Source organism: Megalobrama amblycephala, linkage group LG16, assembly GCF_018812025.1.
Source record: "Megalobrama amblycephala isolate DHTTF-2021 linkage group LG16, ASM1881202v1, whole genome shotgun sequence".
NCBI classification, from domain to species: domain Eukaryota; kingdom Metazoa; phylum Chordata; class Actinopteri; order Cypriniformes; family Xenocyprididae; genus Megalobrama; species Megalobrama amblycephala.
The window spans coordinates 21,489,904-21,514,720 of NC_063059.1; the positions used below are offsets into that span (position 1 = coordinate 21,489,904).

General features: G+C 42.6%; 1 protein-coding gene across 1 annotated transcript; it reads right to left on the minus strand.

Annotated features, from left to right (window-relative positions):
• Positions 1 to 23,589: 23,589 nt before the first annotated feature.
• Positions 23,590 to 24,527, minus strand: LOC125249341. The gene is made up of 2 exons (XM_048161627.1): positions 24,285 to 24,527; positions 23,590 to 24,201 (listed from the first exon to the last, which is right to left on the minus strand). Exons 1-2 carry the CDS (start codon positions 24,513 to 24,515, stop codon positions 23,749 to 23,751), a joined length of 684 nt encoding a protein of 227 aa, XP_048017584.1. The 5' UTR covers positions 24,516 to 24,527; the 3' UTR covers positions 23,590 to 23,748.
• Between the last annotated feature and the right edge of the window lie 290 nt (positions 24,528 to 24,817).

Below are 24,817 nucleotides of genomic sequence, written 5' to 3' on the forward strand. Positions count from 1 at the left end.
ACCAGCTCTCTCCATCATAAACCAACCTGGACCAACATGAAATTCATGCTGGTTTATGCTGGATTTTTCAAGAGGGACAAGGTCTCTGAAATGACATTTCATTAGATGTTGATCACTGGAGTTTATTTGTTTATTTGGTTGTTTATTTGTTTGGTAATGATTATGCATTGAAATTATAGAAATAATTATTGAAAATGTGATGATAATGTGGTGGAAAAAGCTACTGAACACACCTGCCTGAAAACAAAGTATGTTTTTAAGCTGAACTGCATGCATAGAGAGAGAAGTTGGGGGGAGAGGGGTGGGGGGGTGTTTATATTCTCTAGAGCATCTGTTTACATTGTCTGTGGAACTGTTTAAGACAATGAATGACTGTTTACCCTGAGATGACATACTGAAATCCCCTAAAACTCTAGGCCCTCATGTCCAGATAGATTTACACACATTATAACTTATACTGACAGATGAGTGTGTGATAGTGTATCCATATGTCTGTTTAAAAAGTACTGATATGCAAGTTAGTAATGTATTACCACAGTATAATGTCAAAAACACACGATAATTGTAAACTTTTTTTATTGCATACACCATGATAATGCTTGCCTGGAAAATCCAGCCTCACCACTGTACCAGCGGATGAGTCTGGTCAGCCATTGAATCAATTCGATTTCTAGGGCGGAGCAAATCCGAGCAAACAGGAAGCGGAGTAAACCAATCAGAGAAGGGCGGATATGACGATAGCAAAGCGACAAGAGAGTCAACAGCGAAAAGTAAATAATTAATGTGTTTTTGGTCATTTAAAACTGAATTCACGGTTGAATAGAACAAACTCTCGGGTCTCCCGTGCACAATCTTTGTTGATATTGAAGGGATTTTCGCCGCACTAGAGTGAAATTAACTGAAAATAAACGAAAATAAACGAATCTGATTGCACGGTACGGTTTGGAGTTGACTCGAATCGCGACAGAGGGCGGACTGACCAGACTGATATATCTTGTAGAAGAAATATCAGCCTGGCCTTGCCAAGCAATGATAATGCTATGGAATTCTTTAAAATTTCTTGGAATATACTATTGTAGTATATGAATATAGTAATCATTCACTACCATGGTATATATTATATTCCAGATGCAAGGTTAACTTACCATCACATATACCCTTGACTCTTGGTTGATTATCCCAAACCTTGCCTACTCAGGGTATGTTGGTTCCAAAACACCTGTGAAGAGGTAATCCAGGCTGAATCCGAAATTGCATACTTCCCTACTATATATTAGGTAAAAAACAGTATGTGACAAAAGATGTATGTCCTAATTCACAGTACTCAAAAAACAGTAGGCAAAAAGTACATCTCCCTTACCACCAGTCCCATAACACTTATTACATCAGGCAACCACACTGAAACCATCCCATTCCTTCTCATGGACTCCCCTCTAGCACCCATAGTTCTCGGACACCCCTGGCTCAGTCAACACAACCCCAAGGTGGACTGGCGGCAGCACTCCATCTCCGAATGGAGCACTCAGTGTCACAAGTCTTGTCTTGTGTCTGCTTGTCCGTCTGTGTCTGTTTCTGTGTTTCAGGAGAAGGCAGCGGATTTATCAAACGTGCCTGCGGAGTACCTGGATCTGAAGGAAGTGTTCTGTAAGTCCCGCGCTGCTTCTCTCCCTCCGCATCGTCCCTATGACTGTGCTATAGATTTACTGCCCGGTAAGTCTCCACCTAAAGGCAAGCTGTACTCTCTTTCTGTTCCCGAGAAGGAGGCCATGGAGAAATATATTTCTGATTCTCTAGCAGTGAAGTTCATCCGTCCTTCCTCTTCTCCAGCGGGGTTCTTTTTTGTAGGAAAGAAGGATGGCTCCTTGCGACCTTGTATTGATTACTGTACTGTCCTCAACATGTTTTTAGTGTTTTGACAGTCAGATAAACTCCCTTCCCTCATATGACTCTGAAGACAAGAAGTTCGTTTGCCCACAGGTTTAATGGTCTTGGGTATGGAGTGAAACTACAAATAAACAAATAATCATATTTCAATAATAATGTCCAGGAATTACCAACAACTACAGCATCATATCAACATCCACAATAATGTGTGCAAATAAACATAACATTTTGTAATGTAAATAATGAATACAGCGATATGACACTAAAGCACAATGTGGCTAATGCAATAGCCGGATGGAAAATGATTAATAATTATCTTAAACCCAACAATTCACATTTATATGCAAGTATAATGAACATCCATGTAAATCAAATAAATACTTACAAGCGATGCTGTTGCAAGGATAAAGATTACAAAGATATATGGCGATTAAAGAGAGCCATCGTTACCGCTGCCTGCATGGAGCATTCACTACTTCCTGATTCACATGAAAACCGGAAAATCACAGAATTAAAGCAACGTCAAACTTGCCACTAGATGGAGCTCTAAACCATAAATGAGGTGAACAGGAAAATTGGTGCCATGGATAACATTAAGGAGTTGCAGACATTAAACAATTAAATGTGTTATCAAATTAAACAAAATATGAAATCTGTAACATCAAACTGGTTCCAGCACAATTACCGAGGACTGAACAACATCACGGTAAAGAATACCTATCCTCTGCCGTTGATGACTTCAGCCTTCGAGAGGTTGCAAGGGGCATCCATTTTCACAAAATTGGATTTACGGAATGCTTATCATTTGGTTCGCATCAGGAAGAGGGATGAATGGAAGACTGCCTTTAACACCCCCAGGGGGCACTTTGAATACTTGGTCATGCCCTTCGGGCTGTCCAACTCCCCGGCGGTCTTCCAGGCACTCGTCAATGACGTGCTGAGAGACATGGTTGATCAGTTCATATATGTCTACCTGGATGACATATTGATTTTTTCCTCTTCTCTCCAGGAACACGTTCAACACGTCAGGCGAGTGCTTCAGAGACTGCTAGAGAATGGGCTTTTTATCAAGGCGGAGAAATGCGATTTTCATGCACAGTCTGTTTCTTTCCTAGGATACATCGTCTCGTCTGAGGGAGTACGTATGGACCCTGACAAGGTTAAGGCTGTGGTAGATTGGCCAAGTCCAGATTTCCGTAAGGCCTGGGGTTTGTCAATTTTTACCGGCAGTTTATTCACAATTTAAGCTAACTAGCCGCACCTCTGACCGCCTTGACCTCCCCCAGAATGACGTTCAGGTGGTCCGATGCAGCTGAGGTTGCATTCGCCAAACAAGGACCGCTTCGTTTCGGCCCCCCATTCTCATAGCCCCTGATCCTTCACGTCAGTTCGTGGTGGAGATCGATGCATCAGAGGTGGGGGTAGGCGCAGTGTTGTCTCAGTGTTCATCCGCAGACGATAACATCCTTGCGCGTTTTTTTCCCATCGCTTATCATCCGCCGAATGTAATTATGACATTGGTAACAGAGAGTTGTTGGCAGTCAAATTAGCGTTGAAAGAGTGGCGTCATTAGTTGGAAGGTTCGGGGGTACCATTTATCGTTTGGACCGATCATAAGAACCTAGAATATATCAGATCTGCTAAAAGACTAAACTCCAGGCAGGCTCGGTGGGCACTTTTTTTCGGACGATTTGATTTTTCTCTCTCGTACCGCCCGAGTTCCAAAAAACGTCAAACCCGATTCTTTGTCACGTATTTTTGATCCTTCCGAATGCCCGTCTACTCCCGAGTGTATTTTACCTGAGACATTAATGGTCTCCACTCTGACATGGGAGATCGAATCGAAGGTCAGGACGGCCTTAGAAGGGGTAACGCCTCCGTCCGGTTGCCCACTGAATCGATTATTTGTTGCGGAGGAGTTACGATCCAATGTTATCAAATGGGGGCATTGTTCCAACATTGCTTGTCATCCAGGGGTTTTTTGGTTAAGCAACGATTCTGGTGGCCAGCTATGGCTCGCGACATTGCTCGGTTTGTGCCACTGGTAAGACTTCCAATCGACCCCCAGATGGGTTACTCCAACAGCTGTCTGTCCCTCCGAGACCCTGGTCCCACATTGCGCTAGATTTTGTCACCGCCCTCCCACCCTCTCAGGGGAACATGGTCGTTTTGACCGTAGTGGACCTGTTCTCGAAGGCGGCTCATTTCATTCCCTTGTCTAAATTACCATCTGCTAAGGAGACAGCGGTAGCTGTCGTAGACCACGTCTTTCGGCTACATGGCCTCCCGATGGATGTGGTTTCCGACAGGGGTCCCCAATTTGTGTCCAAATTATGGCGAGAATTTTGTAAGTTACTGGGGGTGACTGTCAGTCTTTCTTCAGGGTTCCATCCGCAAAGCAATGGCCAGACCGAGAGATCCAACCAAGATTTGGAGAGAATGTTGCGATGTTTGGTTTCCAAGAATCCTTCCTCCTGGAGCCAACAACTTTCTATGGTTGAGTATGCGCATAATTCGTTACCAGTGTCATCCATGGGCCTCTCTCTGTTTGAATGTAACTTAGGTTACCAGACACCTATCTTTCCCAGTCTGGAATCCGAAGTCGCGGTCCCCTCCGCTCACGCCTTCATCCAGAGGTGCCACCGCACTTGGAGTAGAGCCTGTGAGACTCTTCTTCAGGTGGGGGCGCGCACTAAGGCTAAGACTGATCGCCACCGGTCGAAGCCTCCCGTATACGTTGTGGATCAAAAAGTGTGGCTTTCTACTAAGAACATTCCGCTCCGCTCCGTGTCTAATAAGTTAGCTCCTAAATTTATCGGCCCATTCCCTGTCACCAGGATCATTAGTCCGGTGGCAGTCCGATTCAAACTTCCTCCGGCGTACAGGAGAATTCATCCCGCCTTTCATGTGTCTAAAATTAAACCTGTCTTTCATTCACACATTAATCCGCCGACCCCGGTTCCCCCACCGCCACGACTCGTAGACTGGGAACCTACTTATTCGGTAAATCGTATTCTGGACGCAAGACGGAGGGGACGCGGATTCCAGTACTTGGTGGACTGGCAGGCTCCAGAAGGTTACGGTCCGGAGGAGAGAAGTTGGGTGCCTGCTAGGGATATCCTGTATCACTCCCTTATCGGTGATTACAATCGACAGGTAGGTTCTTCTGGGAACGCCAGGAGGCGTTCCTAGGAGGGAGGGTACTGTCACGGTTGGTGATCCGCTGTCTCATTCTGGTGTGTTTGTGTGTGTGTGTTTCGTCACATTAATTGTTTAATGTGGGCGTCGCCGCTGATTGCCAATGATCAGCAGCAGCTGTATGTCATCAACCAGCCTATTTATTGCCCTGTCTTTCGTCTCATGTTTGTCAGATCGTTGTTGGAGTTTCCCCTGTGCTGTTTCCTGTGTTCCTCGTGTTCTTCAGTTGGAGTCGAGTTCATCGTGGCGTTGTTCCTGTCTCTTGTCTCTCGTTTTGGAATATTCACCTGGTGTTCTTTCCTCACTTTGGGCACTCTCGGTCTGCACGGTCTGCACCCACCTGATCCAGACGGCCCATTGAAGTCCCTGTGTCTCCGCTCTCCTGTTTGCTGCTACGTGTTTGGACTTTGTGTGTGAAGCTCAATAAAGAGAAGTTGAATTTCACTTGCATCCGCCTTTATTTCCGTGACAGATATATCTTATTTCTGTTTTTTTTTTATTTGCATTTGATTTATTGTTACTGAATCTAATAAGATATATTAATTAAAGTTATTAAAGTGTTGAAATTAACTGCTCAGGTAGCAAGGTGACATTGATACAATGTGGTGTTTTCATCCGAACCATCATTTTGACTGAGATTTGAAATTTCAAAGTTTGATTTATGTTGGATCAACACTGAAACTTTGATGAAAGCCGACAAGCACAAATGCTTTGAGACATACACTAAACTAACAGTGATTTGTAGTTGATGACAACAAGATCATGCAGGCATGTGTTTCTGAAATTGGCCAGTGATTGGGAAACACCCATTTTAGTTTTGCATGTGCACTTCTCAATAGTCTAATCAATTCCTCCTCATTAGAGAGAAAACACAGGTGCATCCTACACAGTAGTGTTGTTTGTTGAACCACCTGACTAACTATTACTATTATTATTATTATATTATTATTATTATTATTAAGGTCTTATTATTTCTATGTTCTTTTATTTGTGCTTGCTATTTGCATTTAATTTATTGTTACTGAATCTAATAAGATATATTTATTTAAAAAAAGTTATTAAAGCATTTGAATAAACCATCCATTTTTTCTAAATTCTTAAATAGTACATGCATCTTGCTTTAGTAATATTTATTAGGATATATTGATTTATTAGCGCAAGTGACATGAACAGGAGCAAGAATATCATACTTTACACATAGCCCATGTATTGCATCTATTACTCAATGCTTGCAGAGTACATTGACTTCTTTCCTTTAATAGGAATAAAGGCAGGTGAAAATGGCAATAAAAAAAATAAAAAAAAAAGCACCCTCATTGATAATACATTGAGTTGAAGTTGATAGGATCATCACCTGACCTGGGACTTGATGCTGTCCTGTACCTTATCTCCGGCTCCCTGATTACTGCTTAATCAGGTAATCATTCATATTCCCAAATCTGTATTAAATTTGAGGAATGCAACTAATCTCCTTTCTGTTTAGCCTGTTTCCACTGAAACACAGTAATACATTATTTTGTTTAAAGAAATAAAAGAAAAACAACATCTTGTGTTTGAGAAAGTGAATGACATGGCTATTTTTTGATATTTAAACAGATTAAGGTCTACATAAGGTCAATCTGCAGCTTTAAAGAATTTTTCGTTAAAAAAACCCCCAGCTCTTTCATTATAGAAGATAAACTTGTTACTTGAATGCTATGTAGTTTCACAGAAAATGAACTGAGATTTGGCCATAGTTCAGAGGTGTTTATTCCTCTTCATGAGGAGTTTAGCTCCAACACACCTGCCTGGAAGTTTTAATTGATCCTAATGACCTTGATTAGCTGCTTCAGGTGTTTAATTAGAGCTGGAGATAAACTTGGGTGGAAAGATTGGACACTTTACCATTGTGTTATTGAAGTGTTGATAAATAGATAACATATATAATTTAACAGTATTATAAATATAGTTAGAATATTCTGTGTTTACCAAGTTATAAAAAGTTAATTATATTGTGTTTAGCATATTAACATGACTGTGACTATGTATGGCAACTGAATTGACTTGATTAACATCATGCTTTCTTTTTGAGATTTCAGAGAACCCAAAGGAAAAGAGTCAGTTGTCTGATGCAAGCCAGACTTTGAAAACTTTGGACCACTTGTAGTTATGATGACATAAGACTTCTGAAAGTAGTGTTATTTTTAAAGGTTAAAATACTTTTGTCCTTTTTGCCCCACCCTTAAAGAATTTAATTTTCTATCTCTTTGTCATCGAGTGTGTTAAACTGTCAAATAAAAAAAAAAACTTACTCAATTCCTGGAAAGGTGTCATTTATGTTTTAAAAGGTTTTCCCAAAATTGATTCAACAATATTACCATTGATTATTTTTGTAAATTTCAATGTTGCCTCAACATCAGTGATGTAGAATCAGTCATAGTGTAATGTTGATTCAATACGTTACCGCTGATTTTTTTGTTCACCATTGTTTCAACATTAAATGCGGGTACAAACGCGAAATTGAACCAACATCACCTCATAATGTTGATTCAATGACGTTATCATTGATTTAATGTTGAAATCTCAACATTGTTTCAGCATTAACTGAGGGTGCAAAAGTGATGTTGAAAAAATATCACTTTATAATGCTGAATCATTAATATTACCATTGATTTGTGGTTGAAATCTCAACATTGCTTCAACATTAACTAAGGGTGCAAGAGTGATGTGGAAAAAATATCACTTTATAATGTTGAATCAATGCTATTACCGTTGATTTATGGTTGAAATCTCAACATTATTTCAACAGTTCCAAAGACGTGTTGAAAAAATATAACTTTGTAATGTTTATTCAATGTTATTACCATTGATTTGTGGTTAAAATATCAGTATTGCTTCAACATTAACTAAGGGTGCAAGAGTGATGCTAAAGCAACATCACTTTGTAACATTAATTCAATGTAATTGGCATTGACGCATCAACACTGACTCAACATTGTTTCAATGTGACCAATCTGGGACATGAGTGTTGTTTATATTTTGTCAGTGATGCAGTCTGAAATGGAGTTTGAATACGAACACATGAAAAATACGATTGTTATGATATACAGGCGGAGAGTGCATATGATCGGTTTTAGCACGGAGCTTCGCGTTGTGTTTAACAACACTAGCCACTAGCTCATAGCTCATACAGAATAAAGTATCGGTGTTTAAAGTTTTTATAGACATATCTCACACATTGTCTTGCACCAAACATTAACCAGCATGGTGTATGCACACATATTTCATCAAGTCTTCTTCAAATGAATTATATGTGCAAACTGGACACTGATACAGTGGTGTAGCCTATCTGAACGCGACGACACAATTATTCTAATAGACAAAAGACTGATTTTGAGAGTGCAGTACCTGTAAATGTAATCAAAGTAGCCTATTATTAGCCCTATTAAATATTCTTTCGCATTTCTCCCTTGTGCTTGGGAGTTTGTTGTCATTTTCTCTGTGCTCACATATTAATATTCATTATTCCGAGTGTGTTTTCTATGTCTGTGCTTCATTGGTTGTTCTATCCCCTCTTACCCCCCTCTACACTCCCACTTTTCCAGAGTTTTATATGCCCATTTTTAATTTTATTTTTTTGAGCTTTGAGGTGTGTGAACGACCAGGGTAAAACAGGGGGGTTTCATTACTCTTTAAAGGGTTAGTTCACCCAAAAATTAAAATTATGTCATTAATGACTCACCCTCATGTCGATCCAAACCTGTAAAACCTCCGTCCATCTTCGGAAGACAGTTTAAGATATTTTAGATTTAGTCAGAGAGCTTTCTGTCCCTCCATTGAAAATGTATGTATGGTATACTGTCCATGTCCAGAAAGGTAATAAAAACATCATCAAAGTAGTCCATGTCACATCAGTGGGTTAGTTAGAATTTTTTGAAGTATCGAAAATACATTTTGGTCCAAAAATAACAAAAACTATGACTTTATTCAGCATTGTCTTTTCTTCCGGAATCCTTTCCATTGAATTGATTCCATTGAATCCTTTCATCTGTCGGCGTTGGTAATGCACTTGTACATCGCCGTGGTTGTTTTTGGCAATTAGGACATCCGCGACATGCACACTTACGCACCATTTTAAAAAATATAGCAATACCAAAATACAAACAATGTAGAATAGCTTGAATACAGCGTGCGTCTCCCTCAGACTGTAAACGAAGCTCGGGCGCACTAGATAACACGTCAGCAGCGTCTTACATCAGCAGTGTCACTTCGGAGTTGTGAACCACACTCTGGAGCAGAAGGGGGTGGTAATGCACCAATAAGCTCGATGCTTCAAAATGATGACATCTTAGAGATGACTCTAAGATGGCGCCGCGTATGGCAGCCACAGTGCTTAGCTCTTCAGTGTTTGTACTGTTTTTGTTCGTTTTTCCTGTTTTTTGTTTTTCAAACACCATCAGTTTTACCAGGGATGAACTTGCTGAACATTCGGCAGTACACACCACAAAATCTTTTACCGGATTTCGATTATTCAAATGTTTTGTTGAATGTTGTAGTCGACGGAGCGGCAGCGCTGTTTAGACGCTTCAGGACGCGCAGACGGGGAAAGCGCGCCGACGCCCTCGTGAAGCTCAGACAGCGCAGATTAAGAACGCCGCTACCTAGCATCCATCTGCCGAATTTCCGCTCTCTGCCCAACAAAACTGATGAACTCCTTCTGCTCTCCTGGACAAATAAGGATTTCTCGAACTCGACTGCTCTGTGCTTCACGGAAACCTGGCTGAACGACGCCGTTCCGGACAGGGTGTTAAGTCTGCCGGGCTTTCAGCTGTTTAGGTCAGATCGCGACGCAGAATCAACGGGGAAATCACGCGGCGGCGGGACGTGCTTTTACATCAATGAAAGGTGGTGTTCAGATGTAACGGTGTTAAAGAAGATGTGCTGTCCTGATCTTGAAACACTCTTCATTAACTGCAAACCGTTCTATTCGCCGCGGGAGTTTTGCTCGTTCATTCTGGTGAGCGTCTACATTCCTCCGCAAGCGCAAGTGAGCTCGGCTTTACAGATACTCGCTGATATGATCACAGAAAGCAAGCAACAACACCCGGACTCTGTTCTAATCATGTGAACTTCCAAAATACAGACAGCATGTTACTTGTCCCACCAGAGACAGTAATACACTGGATCAGTTACACAGCAATAAAGGATGCATATCACTCTGTCCCACAGGCAGCTTTGGGGCTCTCTGATCACTGTCTAGTTCATCTCATACCGACCTACAGGCAGAAACTGAAATCAGCTAAACCTGTAGCAAGGACTGTAAAGAGATGGACCACCGAAACAGAGCAGGCTTTACAAGCCTGTTTCGAATGGACTGATTGGAGTGTTTTTGAAGCTGCTGCCACGATCTGGACGAGCTCACAGAGACTGTAACTTCATATATCAGTTTCTGTGAGGATTTGTGCATTCCTACAAAGACTCATTTAACTTACAACAATGACAAACCCTGGTTCACTGCAAAACTCAGCCAGCTCCGTCAGGCCAAAGAAGATGCTCACAGAAAAGGGGACAGAGTCTTGTACAAACAGGCCAAATACACACTGGAAAAGGAGATCAGTGTAGGAACCGTGGATGAACCAGACAAATGAATCATTCAGATGATTCTTTCAAAACATATTTCTAATTCAGAATCGAGGTTTCGGCTCTGGCTGGTCTACAGAGAGAACCAATGCTGCAATTTTAATGGACTTATCAAACATCTTTTAACTACATACATTTTGCATTATGTGTCCACAAGTACTACCTGTAAACAGTTAGGCTTTAGAACACTCACAATTCATGTAAATATGTTAACTCTTGACTGAATGACTGGAAGTATGCCTTATTTGGACTTGATTTATTTCTTTTCATCTTTCTTAAATCATGGCTTGAATGAAATCTGTTTAAAATGTATCATATTCCAGTTAATAGAAATTATGTTAAAATGGCACTCTGCTAAAGCAGAGACAGACCGGGATGTAACACTTATGTTTTATTGGGGGCAGAGGAAGGCCCTCTTGAAACAGGACAATGTCTGATTGGCCAAGACTCCTCAGAGGTGTGACAAACAACTAAGTTTAAATGATCATATTGCAAGATAGTGAACTAGGAGTTGGTTCTGTTCTGGAAAAAGAAGCCAAGACAAGTACCAAGAACAATGGAGTAACAAGAAGAACAGACAAGCCGTTCATTCAAGCCAACCAACCTTCACTCACTTTTCTTTTCTTTTACTTAATTTTCCTTTACTGCTGAAAGTCTTGTGTCCTAAGTTTCGCCGCAAAGTTCAACCAACGACTTTTGCCGCTTCAACTCCAGCGACAAAGAGACTTCCTTTCATTGTTCCACACCCTGACCTGGACCAATCATCGACTTGGGAAACCCTTCTCTGCACGACGAGGGAAATTCACCTTTAAGTCAACGCAAGCAAGTAGCTCCGGATGAAAACTGAACTGGTGCATTTAAATTAATGATTCATGGTTCGTTCGGGTCTTTGAAATGCATTGATAGGAATTCTGTTAATCATATCACTCTCTCTCTCTCTCTTTCAAAATTCTTTTCTCTCTCATTTCCTTCTTACTGCAACGCGTATGAATGTATGTGTGTGTGTATGTGCGTGTGTTGGTGTTAGATTAGTTTGTGTTAGAATAAATAAAATCTCCTGTAGATTTTAAAAAGAAAGTGTCTTGTATTATGTGATTCTAAAATTGAATGTCTTAAACTGTCGATTTTAAGTTACCGTGCTCTAATCAGTGTTTTCACGATTGTTGGATATCTATATCCGTTACCAGAGCTTATTACGGCTCGAGCAAATGAACGCTGGACGAATCAGTTGCTCGGTCGTAATCTAAACAACTCTTTATAATTCCCTAATAAATTATTTCATTTGAGCTAATTTTACTTCCTAGGGTGTTTTCCCTACAGTAATGGTGGAGGATAATTCGGGCAGTTTAATCTAAATTTGGAGCACATATCAAGTCATTTTTCTTTTTATTGATCAGATTATTAAACCCCTCAGTGTTTGAGTGACGTATGCAGCGCGCGCGGCGGCGCGGCCCGTTTGAACGAGTGCTTGAATGAGCTGTAACCCCAGTCTGCTGTCTTGTCTCTAAACTCCAGTCTGCAGTAAATTTCAGATCTATGATATCACAATAAGGTAAGAATTAAGCGTGTTCCTTAAATTCTAGAATGCCTTGTTTATAGCTATCCTGATGTCTGCGTGTTCCAGCGTCATTCAAATAGCTATAATAACGTTATTGTGTATCTGTCACGGTTGAAGATCCGCAGTCTCATTCTGTGGTCTGTGTTTTTGTTGTGCTGTCATGTTAATTGTTTCATGTGGGCGTCGCCGCTGATTGCTGATCAGCGGCAGCTGTGTTCAATCTGGACTGCCTATTTATTCCCTTGTCTTTCGTCTCGTGTTTGTCAGATCGTTGTTGGTGTTCCCTGTTCTGTGTCCTGGATTCCTCGTGTGTGCTTCCGTTTGGAGTTGTTTCGTCGTGTCTTCACTCTGGATTACTGTTTCATCGTTGGATTCTTCACTTCTGATTTCACTCCCACGGACTTCACCACGATCATCTCACCGCGGCCCACCAAAGTCCCTGTGTCGCTGCTCTCCTGCTGTCTGTGTGTTTGTCATCTGACTTTCTGGCGTGAAGCTCAAATAAATGAGATATTTTGACTTGCACTTGCATCCCTCTTTATTTCCCGTGACAGAACGATCTGACCAACAACATGGATGCAGCAAGTTCAGCAGCATTAACGGAGTTTATCAACCACAGCATTGCACGGATGGATCAGCAGCAGGAGAGCATTTCCTCTACCGGACGCGCCGTGCAGGCATTGGTGACACAGGTGTCCGAGCTTCTCCCAACAGCTACAAGAACTTCGAGGTCCAGCTGCGCCGCCCACACCGCCCGTTCCCCCTCCACAACCCACGCAAGGAGATCAACCCGAACCACGCTTACCTACACCTCAGACCTATGCCGGTGAGCCGAGTTTTTGCAGAGCCTTTCTGAACAAGTGTTCTCTGTATTTTTCTCTACAGCCACGCACCTTCGAAAGGGAGGAGTCCAAGGTGGCGTTTGTGTTAACCTTGCTCACCGGGCAGGCAGCTCTGTGGGGAACGGCGGTGTGGGAGAATCAAGATCTGTGCTGTTCCTCGTTCCAGACACTCGCCGCCGAAATGAAGAGAGTGTTTGACCGTGCGGTCTCAGGAAAGGATGCAGCCCGACGTTTGGCGGGACTCAAGCAAGGAGATCGCACGGTGGCGGATTATTCTATCGAGTTCCGAACACTGGCGGCGGAGTGCAACTGGAACGAGGAGGCGCAGTGGGACGTCTTCCTGCATGGGTTGGCCGACCGTGTACAAAGGGAGATCTACGTTTTGGATTTACCTCAGAGTCTTAATGGACTGATTGATCTTGCACTACGGGTGGATGCCCGTATCAACCGGCTGGAGAATCTTCCTCGTTCCGACTTCGCATCCCGGGGTGCGGAGGCTCGCGGAGTCAATAACAGAGACACGGTCGGCCCCTCTTTCGATCCGGAACCCATGCAGGTGGGGAGAGCTCGGCTTTCCCGGGAGGAGAGAGAGCGGCGGAGGTCCCAAGGACTGTGCATTTACTGTGGAGGGGCTGGGCATTTCTTGAACACCTGCCCGGTAAAAAGATCGAGCCCGGTAGTAACGTTGAGGCTACTATCGGGTGGGATCTCCGCTGAGAAGTCCTCACCATCCACTCTTCTCCCGGTTAGACTGAGGTGGGCCACACACACGCTCACCTGTCACGCTCTACTGGATTCGGGGGCTGAAGGTAATTTCATGGACACACAGTTTGCACATCGCTTTCAGTTACCCATCATTCCTCTCACGAAGCAGATTTCTGTCAACGCTCTCAATGGTCAGGATCTACCCAACATAACACTCACCACCACATCCATTACCCTCATCACTTCTGGCAATCATACTGAGTCTATTCCATTCCTTCTCATGGATTCACCCCTGGCCCCTATTGTTCTCGGACACCCCTGGCTCACACAACACAACCCCAAGGTGGACTGGCGTCAGCACACCGTCCTGGAATGGAGCACTCAGTGTCATAAGTCTTGTCTTGTGTCTGCTTGTTCTTCTGTGTCTGCTTCTGTGTTACAGGAAAAGGCTGCGGATCTGTCAAACGTGCCCGCGGAGTATCTAGACCTGAAGGAAGTGTTCAGTAAGTCCCGAGCTGCTTCTCTTCCTCCTCATCGTCCCTATGACTGTGCTATAGATTTAGTTCCCGGTAAGTCTCCGCCTAAAGGCAAGTTGTACTCTCTGTCCGTTCCCGAGAGGGAGGCCATGGAGAAATATATTTCTGATTCTCTAGCAGCTAAGTTCATTCGCCCTTCCTCTTCTCCGGCGGGGGCGGGGTTCTTTTTTGTTGGAAAGAAGGATGGTTCCTTGCGACCTTGCATTGATTACCGGGGGTTGAATAACATCACGGTAAAGAATACTTATCCTTTGCCGTTGATGTCTTCAGCCTTCGAGAGGTTGCAAGGAGCGTCCGTCTTCACGAAATTGGATTTAAGGAACGCTTATCATTTGGTCCGCATCAGGGAGGGGGATGAATGGAAGACCGCTTTTAACACCCCCAGGGGGCACTTTGAATACTTGGTCATGCCCTTCGGGCTTTCCAACTCCCCGGCGGTCTTCCAGGCACTCGTCAATGATGTGTTGAGAGACATGGTTGACCAGTTCATATATGTCTACCTGGACGACATATTGATTTTCTCCTCGTCTCTCCAGGAACATGTTCAACACGTCCGACGAGTGCTTCAGCGGCTGCTAGAGAATGGGCTTTTTGTCAAGGCGGAGAAATGCGATTTTCATGCACAGTCTGTTTCTTTCCTAGGGTACATCGTCTCGTCTGAGGGAATTCGCATGGATCCTGACAAGGTTAAGGCTGTGGTGGATTGGCCAAGCCCGGATTCCCGTAAGGCCCTACAGAGGTTTCTGGGGTTCGCCAATTTTTACCGGCGTTTTATTCGCAATTTCAGCCAACTAGCCGCGCCTCTGACCGCCTTGACCTCCCCCAGAACGACGTTCAGGTGGTCCGATGCAGCTGGGCTGCATTCGCCAAACTGAAAAGTCGCTTTGTTTCGGCTCCCATCCTCATTGCCCCTGATCCTTCACGTCAGTTCGTGGTGGAGGTCGATGCGTCAGAGGTGGGGTAGGTGCAGTTCTATCCCAGCGATCTCCCTCAGACGATAAGGTCCATCCCTGCGCGTTTTTTTCTCATCGTTTATCTCCAGCCGAACGCAATTATGACATTGGTAACAGAGAGTTGCTGGCAGTCAAGTTAGCGTTGGAAGAATGGCGTCATTGGTTGGAGGGTTCGGGGGTACCTTTCATTGTTTGGACTGACCATAAGAACTTAGAGTACATCAGAACGGCTAAAAGACTGAACTCCAGGCAAGCTCGGTGGGCACTTTTTTTCGGACGTTTTGATTTCTCTCTCTCGTACCGCCCGGGTTCTAAAAACATCAAACCCGATTCTCTTTCTCGTATTTTTGATCCTTCAGAACGCCCGTCTACTCCCGAGTGTATTCTTCCTGAGACATTAGTGGTCTCCACTCTGACATGGGAGGTCGAATCGAAGGTCAAGTCGGCCTTAGAAGGGGTAACGCCTCCGCCCGGATGCCCACCGAACCGTTTATTTGTGCCGGAGAGGTTAAGGTCCAGTGTTATCAAGTGGGGGCATTGTTCCAACGTAGCCTGTCATCCAGGGGTTAATCGCACCAGTTTTTTGGTCAAGCAACGATTCTGGTGGCCTGCCATGGCTCATGACAGTCGCAGTTTTGTTTTGGCTTGCGCGATTTGTGCCACTGGTAAGACTTCCAATCGTCCCCCAGATGGGTTGCTCCAACCGCTGTCTGTCCCTTCGAGACCCTGGTCCCACATTGCGCTAGATTTTGTCACCGCCCTCCCACCCTCCCAGGGGAACACGGTTGTTTTGACCGTGGTGGACCGGTTCTCGAAAGCGGCGCATTTCATTCCTTTGCCTAAATTACCCTCTGCTAAGGAGACAGCGGTAACTGTCGTTGATCACGTCTTTCGGTTACATGGCCTCCCGATGGATGTGGTTTCCGACAGGGGGTCCCAATTTGTGTCCAAATTTTGGCAAGAGTTTTGTAAGTTGCTGGGGGCGACTGTTAGTCTTTCTTCTGGGTTCCATCCCCAGTCCAATGGTCAAACCGAGAGAGCTAACCAAGATTTGGAAAGAATGTTGCGATGTTTGGTTTCCAAGAATCCTTCCTCCTGGAGCCAGCAACTCTCTATGATTGAGTACGCACATAATTCGTTACCAGTGTCTTCCACGGGCCTCTCACCGTTTGAATGTAGTTTAGGTTACCAGCCACCTATCTTTCCCAATATGGAATCCGAAGTTGCGGTCCCCTCCGCTCACGCCTTCGTCCAGAGGTGTCACCGCACTTGGACGAGAGCCCGTGAGACTCTTCTCCAAGTGGGGGCGCGCACCAAGGCTAAGACTGATCGCCACCGGTCGAAGCCTCCCGTATACGTCGTGGGTCAAAAAGTGTGGCTTTCTACCAAGAACATTCCTCTCCGTTCCGTCTCCAATAAACTTGCTCCCAAATTCATTGGCCCGTTTCCTGTCACCAAGATCATTAGTCCGGTGGCAGTCCGACTCAAACTTCCTCCAGCGTACAGGAGAATTCATCCCGCCTTCCATGTGTCTAAAATCAAACCTGTGTTTCATTCACACATTAATCCGCCTACCCCGGTTCCTCCACCGCCGCGTCTCGTAGGCGGGGAACCCGCTTATTCGGTTAATCGCATTCTGGACTCGAGAAGGAGGGGACGCGGATTTCAGTACTTGGTGGACTGGGAAGGTTACGGTCCGGAGGAGAGAAGTTGGGTTCCTGCTAGGGACATCCTGGATCACTCCCTTATCGATGATTACAATCGGCAGGTAGGTGCTCCTGGGAACGCCGAGAGGCGTTCCTAGGAGGGGGGGTACTGTCACGGTTGAAGATCCGCAGTCTCATTCTGTGGTCTGTGTTTTTGTTGTGCTGTCATGTTAATTGTTTCATGTGGGCGTCGCCGCTGATTGCTGATCAGCGGCAGCTGTGTTCAATCTGGACTGCCTATTTATTCCCTTGTCTTTCGTCTCGTGTTTGTCAGATCGTTGTTGGTGTTCCCTGTTCTGTGTCCTGGATTCCTTGTGTGTGCTTCCGTTTGGAGTTGTTTCGTCGTGTCTTCACTCTGGATTACTGTTTCATCGTTGGATTCTTCACTTCTGATTTCACTTCCACGGACTTCACCACGATCATCTCACCGCGGCCCACCAAAGTCCCTGTGTCGCTGCTCTCCTGCTGTCTGTGTGTTTGTCATCTGACTTTCTGGCGTGAAGCTCAAATAAATGAGATATTTTGACTTGCACTTGCATCCCTCTTTATTTCCCGTGACAGTATCAGAGAGCGGAATTGAAACTAAACTGCAATAGTTAAAATACTCTGTGTAGGACGAATACTCTCCTCATAGAACGGCAAGATTGAGCGTGTCCCTCGATCTGTTTCTAAAACTATATATTTATAGCTAAAGTGTCAGTGCGTGTTCCACTGTACTCAATCTGCTATATTCTCCCTTTGTTAAACAGTAACGCTATACGCTTGCTTGTTTTATATTTATAGCTAAACTGATTATAGTGCGTGTTCCACTGTACTCAATCTGCTATATTCTCCCCTTGTTAAACATACGCTTGCCTGTTTCATATTTATTTATAGCTAAACTGATTATAGTGCGTGTTCCACTGCTTTCAGTGTGCTATATTCTCCTTTTTTGCTAAACGTTATACTCCTGCTTGTTTGAGCTCGTGTATGTGTGTCCGAGAGCAATTTAATGGGAAGTGATTTGAAATTGATCAAGCAAAGCTTTTGAAACTGTTATATTTTGCGTGCACATAGAGACCCGCCGAGGTCGCGATTTTTCCATCTATTACAGCAGAAAGCTATCACTTAAAGTTTAAGCCCCACGTCGTAAAACAGCTACGAGTGGTGTCTCTTATTTATAGAGTTGAAATGCGCCGACATTTCACGTAACACTTGATTGTACGTTCATGTGTCTCTCATTTGTACAGTTACATGTATTTGATGTAATTCACATGTTCGCCACTATCATTTTGTTTGGTCGCCATCAATCGTGGCACGGAAGTCTAAACCAACGCTTCCGGAAGAACGTCATTGTAAACAAACCACACGGTGCTGCTAAGCTAACCTAGGTGTTTACATTGAAGTTCATATGCTAAAGCCTTTAGCCTCAAAGCTAATCTAGTTAACATCATTGTGTGAACGCAGTGTCTGTTTTAGCAACTATAAAGTGATTTAACCACTTAAAACACTTTGTTGGTCTTTCCTTCATACTTTCCCCTTTAACTTTCTCACTTACTACTTTACCTATATTTTACTTGAAAAGGAAAATATTGGTTTACAATTAATAATTGCTTTACCTGCATTTGACTTGGAAAAGAAATACTGGTTTACAATTTCAATTGTCAAATTTGAATTTAATAAAACCAATTAAATTTAAATTGAAATCCTATTTTTCTAGAAAGTAATTTTAAATGATTTCTACATTTCCAAATTTCCATTATTTCTAATTTCATAATTTTCATAAATCTAAAATTCTATTTTAGATCGAATTACTTTAGGTATGAATAAGCCTTGAACTTTAGAAGTTTAAGCAAACTTATTCCACCAAAGTTTTTACTAATTTTGACTCACATTTGCTCATTGTTTTATTGCGTTATCTTTCTTTTCCCTTTCTTGGTTATTCACTTAGCCACTCTATTTTATTTATTCGTTTACCTCTTTGTTTAATTCCCTTTTCCTTATTTCATCCTGTTATTTTCATTGACTTCCTTTTCTTACCTTTTTCCTTTCCTCTTTGTATTCTAGCTTAGGAACGACACACCTGAGCCTCAACAGGAGACTCTGATATCTTTTTACGAGTTCAAACGAATCAGAGACAACCCTCTCTTTACTAACATTTTTATTCTCATGTGTTAGTTGTTCATCAACTACCAATTATATCCTCGTAATTAGACAAAGGCTTCAGAGCCATTTGTGGATCTGGTCTCCTTCCTTCTCCTTTCCTTTTCCTCATGTCTTTCCTGTTCTCTCCTGCTTTCCTCCATCCTATTCTTCACATTTATAGGGATCAAGCTTGGACGAACCATCAATCACTTCTAAAGAAAGAGAAACACAATCTTTTCAAAGAAACAATTCATTAGGTATTTGTTTTTAATCAAACCCTTTTGGGTTCTCCATACTCCCTGCATTTGTAAACGCAATTTAAATTTTGACATTTACTCCAAGAACATTTAACAGAGACAAGTGTTGAGCAACCGCTGCCTTCACAGCATCTCTGGTAAGCTGTTCAACTGAAGGTGTGTGGTGTCAATCCTGTCAAACTAAGAAAAGAGGTATCAGCATTATTATTGTCTTATTGTCCTTGCGAACATAAACAATAATATATATATTTTCTTTTATTTTATTTTAGAAACAGCTTTCATTAATAGAAAATATTTATTGGAAATAAACTTTTCTCTAAATTAAAAAAAAAAAAAACCTTACAATTTGTTTTAACATTTTCTCTCTTTTCCCTTTCTCAGTTGAGTGGCAAAGTCCTCACATCACGAGTTTAAAACAGTTTTTCATTGATAGAAAATATTTATAGAAAATATTTAATCTATTGAAATTTGTTTTAACTTTTTCTCTTTCTCTCTCTCTTACTCAGTTGAGCGACAAAGCCTTCTCATCACTAGCCTGCCTGTCTACACACAGAGACCAACACGTAGCCATCACACTTCACTTTTGGTGTACATTCACTGAAACAACACTTAGCTGTTCCACCACATATAGGCTTCCACACAGATCTGTGTCAGTCTCTTCTCCCCAGCGTGCCAACATGTCACAGACGGAAAACCCCACTGCCCAAGATGTGGACGCCTGGCTCAGCTGCATTACAAACTGCCTCATGCCAAAGACAATTGAACTGTTATTATTTTTAATAATAATCATAATTCTGAGAAGATTCCTGACACATGATTCAAGCCAGAACCAAGACCACACTGAACTAGGCAAGTTAACCAATTCTCTAAGCATTGCCTTCACAGCCCAGCTGAAACTAAGCGACAAGCACATCACCCACCTGCAGGAGGAGCTGACACGTGCCCAGAGCCGCATAGACAAGCTGGAAGTGAAAGTCCAGGACGACTTCAAGCGTCAGACCACTGAGTTCCTGAGAGAGCTAATGCACATCCAACGCTGCACAGACCAGCACAAGGTGAAAGCTCAAGACAAACTTGCAGAGCAAGAAAAAAAGGAACAAGTTGACAAGCTCCAAGAAGCCCTTGTTGCTGCTGAACGCGACAAACAACAACTAAAGACTGTCCAATGTCACCTGGTAAACCAACTAGAAAATGCCAATTCTGACATTAAAGATAAGAACTTTAAAATCAATGCTCTGGAAGACCATTTGAAATGGTACAGCACTGAAATGGACCATCTAAACCAACAATTAGACGATGCCAACGGCAAGCTCTACATGGTCAGAAATGAACTTAAACATGTTCACACCCAGAAACCAGAGTCAAGAAGGGAGGGGCCTCCCTCAGCATCACCACTGCTGAGCACAACAGAGTCCCCCATCCAAGAACTGCCATGCAACCGAAGAAGTGAATGGCCACAACCCACAACATCACCGGCCTTCACTACAGAATTCTTCCCTGTCAACCAAAGAGAGCTCATCCATGCAGACCCCAAAGCTGCACACGAGATGACCCTTAAAGACCTTGACAAGCTGGCTAAGAACATCACACAGTTCAACCCGAACTCCATGGAGAACCACAACATCCAGACTTACCTCCGAGATATTGACTTCTACCTAGAGGTGAGACCCAATGTGACTGACAGAGACAGGTTGTATCTCCTCAGGTCCACATCCAGCCCAGAGGTACGAAGCTTCTTAGATCGACAACCTATTCATGTTAAGCACAACTACCAGCTATTACGTGAGTCACTGATCAAAGTATTTACAGGCCCAGAGTCTGAACATGGACTGTTAGTCGGCTTGAAAACCAAACAAGGTCGACAAGAGACTCCCCAAGCTTACTACAACCGTTTCCGACAAGCCTACTTAGGTGCACATCACGAACCTGAACTTGAAGAGGATGTGAACTTCAAAACCCTCTTCCTGAGAAACCTGCACCCTGGACTAAGTCACCATCTTGGTGTCATGGCCTGCCCAAGCACCATGAAAATCCAACAACTACGTGACTTGACTTGCTAGTCTACATATCCTTAAGGCCTACATCAAACAGAAGATGAACTCAAAGAAAGGTTTGAAAACAGCCACGATTTCAAACTCAGTCAGCCAAGATCCAAGCCGTGCACTGCGAGACGCCCAGTGGCATGACAACGCCACAGCCCATCATAAAGGACACGGAGAACGTGACCCCCATGCCACTGACAGCTTCCACACCGACAGCTGGAAAATGTCATGGGACCAGCCACACTTCTCAAGAAACCCACCAGAAAGAAACATCTGGGATCCAAACTGGACAGCCAAAGTCCACCAAGCAACACATTCAAATGCAACCACTGTGGGTAAGTGACGACGGAACCCACCTCGCATTCACTCAGTTAAACACAGCACTGAGTACGCCCAAGAACAAGACATTTCTACCTCAGAAGACATGGAACAACTGATGAGGCAGATGTCAGTTTTCTTGGCAAACAACATGAATAGGGATGATCACAAGGATGATTCACCCTCGTTATGACTAGAGACGGAACGGAAGGTCAGTGATCATCTGATCCACCTTCCAAATGGAGATGACTGCCACCTGTTCTACAACAGCAAAACGGTCTCTTGCAGCCAAACACCGCTGAAAACTCGGTAGTACCAGAGAACACAGTTCTGGTTACTCATCACCCATCAATAAATCCAACAAGTTCCCATCTCAAGAACCATGCTTGTGCAACAGTAACAACAGTAAGCACAGAAGGTCAGACAGTCTGTCACAACCAGAAGGTGTTACAAAGGAACACAACGTAGGAGACAAAGTTTTGCATCACAGCTCAATGCAGCCATGTCAAACTACCTCCCACTTTCTGCCAAAGAACTTCCTGCCTCACTGGACTGACTCCCATCAAATTATGGATGATCCCTCATCCCAAGTCCAAGATGCAAAGAGCCAATCTTTATCTAAGCCCTTCAAGAAAAGGGGGGAGCAAGACAAACTGAACCAGATCTGACCATACATACACTGCACTACATTACATTACACTACATTAACATACTCACCAACATGCTCTTCCTACAGACAGAAATTTGTTTCCAAACTTAGCTCAACACCAGGAAACACTCAACTGTTGTATTTTGTTTCGTTTTCCTCTTCCTCTATTTCCCTTCTTCTTTATAAGGTAAAATACCTGTCTACCCCATAAGGGTCAAGGTCATGACATTAGGATTGACGCACCACGCCTAAGGTCTGAAAGCCAGTTTAAAATTTGAATGTGAGCCCGAGAGAGCTCCATGAGGGGTCACATCATTTTTACCACAAATGATGTTACCAGAACAACCTAAAACATTTTAGAAGAGAAGAAAACAAACAATTTAAATCACACAATTTGATCCAAGCATTAACATACTGAGACAATGTAGAATAACACTCCCAAAATTGAATTGAATCCATCAGTACTCATTAGATAATCTTAATGCCCTGCACCAGTACAGTGTCCAATCATGGAGGTGTTGTTTTGTTGTTGCTTTGCATGTGTCTGCTTCTTCTGTCCATTTTTCTACAGTGTCCGCCGATGTCTTCATCTCAACACATCGCCGAACAAAGGGGGGATATGTAGGAACTGTGGACGAACCAGACAAATGAATCATTCAGATGATTCTTTCAAAACATATTTCGGTAACACTTTATTTTAAGGATCAGAAATTAGACACTAATTAATGACTAATAACTGCATTTGTAAGTGACTAGTTATGTACTTGTATGCCATTACAAGCTATTTATAAGGCCTTTATTGGCTGTCGTCTTATTTTTGTCTTATAGCCCCTTTATACTTGTTTCTGTCCTAACAATGTACTAATTAGCTAAAATTAAAACAAACTAATAGGTTGTATTGTGTCAATTACACACTTTATAAGTTTCCAATACACTGTGTGAATATGTAGCTTATAAGTATGAAATAAATATAGAATGGGCATTTCAACACAGACATTTAAATTTGCAGAGAAACACTGTCTTTCTAGCAATTGTTATATACTAACAAATTATTTATAACTGAAATATTCCCTTTATTAATAGGTAACAGGCACATTTATCAACAATAAATGCAATATTACTTCAGATTATGTTCCCTATTCTAAAGTAAACATTTGCTGTTTTCCAAAAAGAAAAGAGACATGTAATATTGCAGTGAACAACTCAGTGTTTATTGTTTTTATGGTTCAAGAGAACAAATTACAGATGAGACACATCTTGAATAATCACAATGAATTGCCAAACAGTTTATTGTAAAATTTGTTTTTAACACAAAAGATGATGATGGTCACAGAATAAACTGAACATCTACATCTTTTCACACAGGATACTTCCTTCTGATGTCATGCAAAATCATTCCCAGGGGGCCATTTTTATGTATGTCACCACGCCAGTACGTCCACTCAATTACTTTTAAGTGGTCTTTGAGCCTGCTTTCTGTGCGGTTCCCCCTAAATCTCCACACTGTTGCCTTGCAAACTCCCCACAATCTCTCAATGTTCTGTGTGTGAGCACCTGTCTGAGGATCAACAAAAACCTCCTTATGGTTCACAGTTAGATGGTTATATCCAGCATCTCTGAGACAGTTATAGGCTCTCCACCCATCTGACACAACAGTGCTTCCTTGTCTCACATGCTTCTGGAGAATTGGCATGAGGTGTTGAGCTGAACGCTGATTGACAACTTTCAGAATGGGTCTTCTGAACTCCTCTTTGACCCCAAGCATTCCAAACACCCATGATGCCCTGTTGCTCTGTCTTCCTCGGTTGTACTAAAAATGACAGAATTTAAGAATTTATTGTATCAATCATCTTTACCATAAAGTGTGAACAGATGTAACTGAATATATATTACCTTTCTTTTGTGGCCAAATTTGCTCTCATCAATAAAAACAATTTTGTGTCTTTTTCCAATTTTCAGGTCACCTCTTCTCTTCATTCTTTTAATTGCAGATTTGCAGACTCCACGCAGACGATAACTAAGTTTAGTCAGTGTAGAAGAGCTTCCAGTGATGCCTTCCTGTAGCATGTCCACTTGCCGCAACCTGAGTCCTTGTGAAAATCTACAGTTTAAAAGCAAACACATAGGATACACAGAAAAAAAACACACACAAAAAAACCATCAGGATCATAACACATATCTTAATACTCAGTTCACTGTCAATGTTATATTATTAATATTGCTAACAAGTACTGTATAAGTTCTGATATTATATGCTTGAATAATATACTACAAAATATTTTCCTCTTAACACAAATAATTCTTACATAATAACAAATAGTTATTATAACACTATTAAAACAACCCTCATTATGTAACAAACACACAATGATATATTCTTACCTGTAAATAAAATGCATCCATGTCTGGAGGCTTAGATGAGACCT

Coding starts and splice junctions, on each gene's coding strand:
- LOC125249341 (XM_048161627.1), bottom strand. CDS start 24,515: ATGTGTTTGCTTTTAAACTGTAGATTTTCACAAGGACTCAGGTTGCGG. Junction 24,202..24,284: donor AATTTGGCCACAAAAGAAAG/GTAATATATATT, acceptor TGTCATTTTTAG/TACAACCGAGGAAGACAGAG.